The sequence below is a fragment of the Eurypyga helias genome, unplaced genomic scaffold (genome assembly GCF_000690775.1).
Source record: "Eurypyga helias isolate BGI_N326 unplaced genomic scaffold, ASM69077v1 scaffold5026, whole genome shotgun sequence".
In the NCBI taxonomy this organism is placed as follows: Eukaryota; Metazoa; Chordata; class Aves; order Eurypygiformes; family Eurypygidae; genus Eurypyga; species Eurypyga helias.
This window is the reverse complement of record NW_010255858.1, coordinates 12,841-21,099: the sequence shown is the minus strand read 5'-3', so window position 1 is coordinate 21,099 and position 8,259 is coordinate 12,841. Positions and strand designations below refer to the sequence as shown.

At 45.3% G+C, this 8,259-nt stretch overlaps 1 protein-coding gene across 1 annotated transcript; it reads right to left on the bottom strand.

The window, feature by feature from the left end:
- Nucleotides 1-3,254: 3,254 nt before the first annotated feature.
- On the bottom strand, nucleotides 3,255-4,151 carry LOC104510998 (nuclear factor interleukin-3-regulated protein-like). The gene has a single exon (XM_010153433.1). The coding sequence runs from the start codon at nucleotides 4,149-4,151 to the stop codon at nucleotides 3,255-3,257; it is 897 nt and encodes a 298-aa protein (XP_010151735.1).
- Nucleotides 4,152-8,259: the final 4,108 nt, after the last annotated feature.

Sequence of the window (8,259 nt, the reverse complement as noted above, 5' to 3'; positions counted from 1 at the left end):
CTGAAAGCATCACTGCACCAAGTTTCACACCTGAAGAGCAGTTGCAGCGCTCTGGTTTCCCTTCATGCCAGCGAGTACAGTAGAGCTGCCTTCCCCGTGCTGCAGCCTGGCGCTCTGGCCTCGGCAGCTGCGAGCGTGAAGGTCTCTGCACTTAGCACAGAAGTGCAAGAGATGGGCAGTCAGTGGGGTTAAGCCTTGCGGGGTGTCACTATAAACCATCAGAGCCGTGTGTGGCCCCTCTGCCAGCACGCCAGCAGTGCGGTAGCTGCAGGGGGACTCAGCGGTGGAGAACTAAGGGTCCTGCTGCGAGCACATAGACACAGATGGGAAAAACACATTTATGGACAGAGGAGTAGGAAGGTATGTGCCTCACAGCCTGCTTAATCTATGCCCTTCATTGCAGCTACCTGTGCTCCTGCTGAGCAGGACTTGTCTCCACAGAATATATTTATCACGCTGGCTGATCCCAGGAGGAAAGTTCAAGGCAGATACAGTCCCCACAGACAGGCCAGTACACCTTCCACAGCTTCTGGGAACAGAGTTTTATTAGACACAACATGATACATGTCCACAGTTCAGATGATCCTATGTAGAGCTCACATCAAGGGCTCTCTCTTCCAAACTGATTTGAGGGATTATTACACCCCGTGTCAGGTAGCATGGTTTATCCTTTTACACAGTATTATTATCGGTACCTTTATTAGCTATAAAATTATTTATAGAAAAATACCATTGACAGTTGTCCCTGAAATTTTAGTGAGAACAGTGTAACAGAAAGGGAACAAGGTAGTCCTGTGAGCAGCAGAACTAGCGAAGCGGAGACTCTCAGGGATCTGAGCTAAGAGGTTGAGTTGGCCTGGCAGTGCAGTCTTTCTGTCAGTAAGGGCATGGCAGGTTGCATGAAAATGTATGGTTGGGGCAGAGAACAATTTGAAGTTGTTTATTCTCTTTAAGAACTGTCTTCTTCCATCAGATTGGGCTGCATTTGTCCAACATGGCAAAAAAATGTTTAGGGCTGACAGACACCGTAACATCACAACTGCATCAACCTCCTCTCCTTGGGGAAAAAAGGCAAAACATGGAAGGAGAACTGGGGACAAGAAGTTACAGGTGCACCTGGAATACATCTCTGAGAAGTCTCTGGCTTGTAAACTGAGCTGAGTGAGGAACAGCGTACAGCAGCCTTTAGAGCCATTCACGAGACACCTGCTCACTGAGGCTCCCCTGGGAGCAGCTCGTGATGCCTCCCACCTTACGCGAAGCCCCGAGCTACGTGGTTGCCTGGGTGAAAGTTCTTCAAGCTGTTGTGCATCTGCTCCGCACAGCCATGGCTGCAGCACTTTCCCAAAGGTTAAGCAGTCAGAAGGCAGGACGGACAGGGAAAGCGTCCCAGCACACACCCCAAGGAAAACATACGCTCTGCGCAGCATGTGCACAGGTAAAAGGGAGCAACAAGCTTTAAAGGGGGAAAGGGGCTGAGCCCAAATACATAAGATAAATCAAACAAAGTCTGGAGATGTGGAAAAGAGCAGTCTCCTGAGACACAGGGTGGAAACGAGGAATAGCTAAAACTGATGTGGAGATTGATGCTAGAAATGTCTTAGCACGGACACTCCTTCAGTGCTGGGGGCTGGAGCAGAAGCACCACGTGAGAGCCAAGCAGCAGCTTGCCCACCCTGAGGGCAGGTTTCCAACAACGCTGCTTTGCTGAAGCTTCCCAACACATCTCCCTGTAAAAATCCATTTGGCAGGGAGCACGTCCCACAGCCCAGCTGACATGGGTGAAGCCTTGGGAGGGGAGCGAGCTGGTAGCATTATATCCGTAAAGGGGGCACACCTGCAAACGTGTTGGACATCCCGCTCCCTGCCCTGGGCATCGTACACCTCTGAGTGCCCCCCCTCCTTCACAGAGGAATGGAAACCAGTGCATCCATGTCCCGGAGATCTCTGAACAGCAACGTGGCCTTTACTGCTCTTGCACAGTCCGGCCCATTCTGTTCCATGCCTGCGGCTCATCCAGTGGTGCTGCACAGTCTGTCACAGCAGGGACCCAACAGGCCACAGTTTTGAGTATTATACTCCTCTATTAATTCTGAGTGCTGCAAATATGCCAGGCACTGGAACTCAAGAGAAACCTTCAGTGCCAGGTCTTCAGTCACTCCAGCTTGCAGAGTATGGTAAGTAGAAATAATTGCTAACTACATCCAATATGAGTTCAGCATTGAGCCAGTTTATCGTGATTAATATAAGCAGATAGATGTTAACTGAAGTGCTCACTTGTATTTAAAGCTGTAAAATAATTTTAAATAATTTTTTTAAAATCCAAGATTTTTAAATGCTTTCTACCCAGTTAATTAACAATTTTGGTATATATTGTCTCTTTGCTTATTTTTTTATTTTATTTTATTAGTAATTCATTTCAAAAAAGGGAAATGCCTCAGCCAACTCAGCTGAAGGTGAGAGAATATTTTATAAAGACAATTTCCAAATACAGAAATATCATTTTTTGAAAATGCCTTATTTAATAAGAAGGATGGGAAACACATTTTGCTTTTCAGTAAAAAACCATATATTTAGTCCTCCAAAATAATTGTTCCAAAGATAAATGAAAATATCTTCTGGACCAAACTGTGTCTGGTCAAAGAGTAAAAGAGTTCATTCTCTCTGAAGATAAATTGTGACAAACTGAGAATAAAATGGACTAGGTTCTGCTCTCATTTCATGCAAGTATAAACCCACTGCCTTTTAATCACAATCCCTTTTTCTTGCTCCAGACGGCTGAGGGGTCTGAAACGCTTTCCATGACAAGCAATTAAGACTTCAGGCACACTGGTGAGGCTGAAGGTGACAATGAAGCAAAGGAAATTCAGATGGTTGCCATTCCAACTATCTGTAGTTCTGTTACAGGTGTGGGCACCACCTACACGGCCTTAGCCTCTTCCTGCCTCTGGTCCCTTCACACCTCAAAATTTAGTTTGCTTTGTAAGCAGAACAGCCAGGAGAAACCCAGATGTACTCACACAGTGACCGCAGGGTCTGGCAGTTCTCAACCAGCAAGACGAACTTCGTAGCCAGCTGCAGTTGTGCTGTAGTGACACAGCCCAGCCCTATAAACTCCCTTATCATTTATGCAAAGCAGGGCTAATGACTTCCCTCTTTAAAGCATAAGACGTTTCCCCCTCCCCCCTCCTTCCAAACCCTTCATGTCTTTGGAAGGTCTCACATTGGCCTCCGTGGGCCATTCTTCTGCCACCTCAACGGGAGTCCAGGCCACCCTCCTCCAAGCTGCTGAGGGCTTTGGTCTTAATCCGGAGCTTGTGAGGTAGGGCAGCACAGCTTTGGCGTTTCAGGTGATCTTCTGAAGGGCAGGGCAGGCTGCACGGGGATAGAGGAGAAGTTTTGGGCACTTGTTGCTCATCATCATCTGAGACAGTTGTGCTGCTTTCTTTGCCCGTCTCGGCTGGGCTGGGGGAAGGGCACATGAAGCAGGCACTGCCTGATAAGGGCAGATAGAGAGCATATTTGTCTGGGCAGTGGTAATTGAGGAATGGAGAGCAAACTGTGGATCCAAAGGATGGGTCAAGCCTATGTGGCTGCTGAAGAACAGGTGTGTCCATGGGAGCAGGCTTTGAGTCACAGCCGAGGATGTTTCTGGATGGGCCAACGGTTTTGCAGGAAAAGTCATCTGGCTCCAGCACCTTTGGCACAAAGCTCTTCGTGGTGAAGAAGCAGGACTCCCCAGCAAAGGGCTCTGCCTTGAGGAGTGGGGAGGCTGCTCTGTGCCCTCTGAAATAAACTCCTAGGAAGTCCTGGATGGAGTGGCCGTGGTAGGTGCTGGTGTCTGGGCTGATGAGCCCAAATCGCAGCTTCAGGGACAGCAGCTCTGTCCTGAGGACCGCGTTCTCCTCGCTGAGAGCAGCCAGCTGGCTCTCCATGGCAAAGTCATTGAGGCGCCTCTTCTCCCGCGAGCGCTTGGCTGCCTCGTTGTTCTTGCGCCTCTTCTCCCAGTACATGTTGTCCTTCTTCTCATCCGGCATGAACTCCCGCTTGCGCCGGGAGGGACCGCTCACCTTGCCGTGGAGGAGCTTAGCGTTGCTCTGCTGAAGCGCAAGCTCACTGATGGTGCTCAGCGGTGCCATGAAGTTTTCCATGGTTGTGAACACAGCCAGGGTTCTGCCAGAATTAGAATACAAAACTATTACTACTAGGGGTGCTACTAATTAGTGCCAACTAATAAATTAATAAAGCCATGTGATTGTTTTCTGTTGCAGTCGCACCAGGAACACTGAGTAGAGCACCATACACACATGTAACATGAGGAGAGTTTCTCTCAGCTATTTCTGTTGCTTTGGAGCCACGTTTTAAGATTTCTGTCAGCACATCAATGTATTCACCTCACCAGCGTCTGCAAAATCCATCACGGGGTACCCAAAAAACGTGTATGACTGAGCAGAGTTTAAAAGGACATATTTTGCTGAGCCAGTGAACAATCACTAACACTGCCCAGCTAGTTTAATCAGCTAACAAGAAATTGCTCTCACATGCAGCTTCTGTCCTAGTAATCTCAAACTGCTTTACAAAGGAAATAAGTCTCATTGCCCCTGTTTTACAGATAAGGAAGGCACAGGGAGAAGAACTGATTTACCTTAAATAGCAGCTAAAGCAGGACTACAAATCTACTGCATATACCCAGTCCCCATTTTTCCAAAAAACCCCTGGTCTCACCCTGGAAAGCTGGATTTGGTGAAGTCTGTGATTTTGATAGACCTGTAAGCAAATGGGGATGAACACTATGAAAGTACCATCTAGGAGCTTGCAAGTACTTGCAGGGTAGATGCTAGAGAAGACACTGCAGACATCCCCATCTAAGCTAGAAGCTTCCTGTAACATGGCGATCCTCTGGGAAAAGCACATCAGCCCTCCTGCCTCTGGGCAGCCTGGGAGGGATTGTGCTGATCCAGTCTGGGTGTCTAGAAGTAGGCATCTGCGTGTGGTCACCTCAGACACCCTCTGTACTTCAAAGAGACCTAGTGAGGGAGCTTAGCATGACATTTATCTTACCCTGAAGTAGACTGATCAACTGAGCTCCCTGGACTGTTGACTGTAAGAAAGCCCAGGGGACTAATTCTGATTTAGAACTTGCCAGCATCTTAGCTCTGGTGAGAGGAATCACATCTTGTGAGCCTAACTTAAATTTTGGGAAACTACTTCCTAGAGTCAAAAGGAGACAGCTTGTTGTGAGAGCTTTACTGGACAGATAGGGAAGGAGCAGAGAAAGGACCCCACTCAGAAGTGCTTCACTGCCAGACTGTGCAGGATGTAGGTCCGAAGGGCCCAGCCAGCACTGAGCCTGATAAGCCACCACCTCTACAGGATTACCCTAAAATAGTAGCAAAGGGCATAATTGTCTCACTTTGATTAGTAACTAACGCACTGGAGCTTTGGTATTTGCCATGTTTCAATCCCCACAGCCCCTACACATGGCCCTTCCTTTCAGTTTAGCCCCATGACACTGTGACTGTTAGGACTCACAAAGACCAATGCACAAATAATGGTCAAGATGCTGTCCACAGCGTATGGTGGGTTGCAAAACACTTTACTAGCATGGCAATGCTCTCATGGTTCATTATGTAGCTAGAATAATAATAGTACCTGTTTATATAATTGCAAAATGCTTTTCTGAGTCATGGGGACAACATCACCAAGGTTCCTGGCAGGGCTGGCCAGACTGTTTGTAAGGTGGAAGGCTGGCTGACATTTTCAGCCAAAAATGTTTTTTCCCCCCCAAGAAAAAGAAGTTTCAGGCTGAAAGTTGCTCAGACTCAAAGACAATAAATCAACATAACATCCAAAAGCTAAACATTACTCAGTTTTTAGCCAGAAATATTCAGTTTGAGCATTTTTGGCTTTCAAACAGCTCTTTAGGAATCAAATTAAATGGACATATTCAGAACTACAGGTCAATGAGAAGTCAAATTGTCTTTAGAAAGCCTGGGCCATATATGTTCAAGCAGTCAGATGCTGTGAGCTTGTGAAAATCTGACATCTGACCTTCCTGAAAATCAAGAGATCTAATAATCAGCATGACTAATAGTCAACATTCTTGCTAAATCAATTTATTGCATGACTAACATGAACTACTCTTTTCTTGATGACTGAATACCATCCACAAGCAAAAGGGGAAGATATAATTCAAAATCATTCAGGACATCACTTTGGGCAGGGACTGTATGACCCTCTAAACACAGAAGGGCACTAGTTCAGTGAAGGACATACAGAAACAGAAATGATGGACCACGTTTGGGTGCTCCACTCGCTCTTCATGAGCACATCTGTGGAAACAAAACCCAGTTCCTAAACATTGTCCAGCTCTAACTGTGTCTAGAGGTATTGAAAGTTTCCATTGTTCTTCACTTTACAAGTTTCATGTAAAAGACCACATTTGAATAGTCTGGTTTTCCAAGAGTGAGTAGTGATTACTTAAGAATCCATCTCATAAATCATAATGAGGACAAAGTTTTGGAAGCAAAGTATGCTTGCATAGCTCTTTCCGGAAATCAGTTCCCTTGTGAAGGTATCCCAAGCTAGCATTCAACAAATGCAGCAAAAAAGATCATTAAAGGATTTTGAAAATTAAACAATATGAGAATGTATGCAAAACCCTTCCATCATATACACAAGGAGTTACCTACATGTCGTACAGCAGAAATGTGAACACTGAGCTTAAAAATGCTAATCTTCTGTAGAAGCTATTTGATTAAATATTCTGCTGCTTGCAGATTCAATATCAGCTATTTATTTTTACAGATATAGAGACCTTCAGTATTGGCAGGTTGCCATCACCTGTGATCTCTGCACAATGCCAACCTGCAAAATAGACAAATCCGCAGCTATTCCCTATCTGAGTTTGCTCAGCGTGACCAGAGTTCTGTTCTGCTTTAAATCGGGACAAGTTCCATGAAAGTATTCTGTCTGAATCATGTGATTTTGTAATTAAATACATTTGGAATATATTTATTTTAATTTAGTCATAAGTCTTCGAAATCTCAAACAGTATGCAAGGGTTCTGAGAGTAACTAAATACCAAAACAAAAAATGTCCTTTAGCGTGAATGTGTTCGGGGTAATTCCTCTGGCTTTTGATCAAAATGACTTCTGATCTCAAAGCATCAAAGGGAGAATTTCAGTGAGTGTACCTGTGGTTTCTGACAGCGTCAAGGGGCAGAAATATGCTATTGTTTCAGGGCTTAATCACTTACCAGGAATTTTTCAGGTTAGTATTTGACGTGACTTCTTTGTTGAATGAGTCAAAGGTCAACAGGTGGCTTTTTCACTGTGTAAACTCATCACTCACATTGGGCAAAGTAGTTTGCTTTCTCCCTGTCCTTCTCTTTCTCCTGGTGTCTGTCATAAGGAGATCCTGTAAGAAGTTGTAAGATTACTGTAACCAACATTCACTGTTCAATACAGCTGGAAAGCAAGGGAAATAAAAGGGACCAAAAATAGGCATTTGTGAGACAGAACTAAAAAATAATGAAGAACCTGAACTCTTCCTTCCAAAAAACTCATTTCAGCACATTTCTTTAACCTTTCCCACATTTGTTCAATCCCTCACACTCTAATCCATTGTGCCAAGGTGTGAATTTCCTTCAGACCCCAACTTAATGCTGTGTGAATTGAAGCAGATGGAAGCAAAATAGTGAGAAGGGAGGGTTGAGTCCAGGAGAAGAGTCAGGAGTCAAACCAGAGGGAAGGCCCAGTTACACTTACTGGGAGGTGGGGAAGGTTTGCAAGGAGGTTGGGTGTGAAGTGGGAGGCAGGGGAAGTTCTTATCGGAGGCAGGATCTGGCCTTTTAAGGGCAAGGAATGAAGATTTAGCTGGGTCAATATGTGAAAGCATCAAGTTTTAGGCCACAGAGTCTAAACTCTACCTGTTATACATATCTGCAGCCCACAAAGTCGCACATATACCCACACGACATTTGTCTTGGGACTCTTCATGAGTGCAGACTATTGCCATCAAGCGCACAAGGTGACACACAGCTTCTACCCACAAGGACGAGTGGAAACACTAATACTAGTGATGATGGTAGAATCATTTTGGTCAAGTGCATTATGCAATATTTCCTAAGGTGCATTGGTATCTGTTGTTTCTGTTACTGTAAGTGTAGAAGACAACTACTAATGTCTTGCCAGAACATCAGCCATGTTCTGTATTATCTGCATCCTCAACAGAAGAGAAAGCACCAAAGCCATTGCA

What these genes read in the sequence shown, in the direction of transcription:
- LOC104510998 (XM_010153433.1), bottom strand. Translation starts at nt 4,151, where the DNA reads ATGGAAAACTTCATGGCACCGCTGAGCACCATCAGTGAGCTTGCGCTT.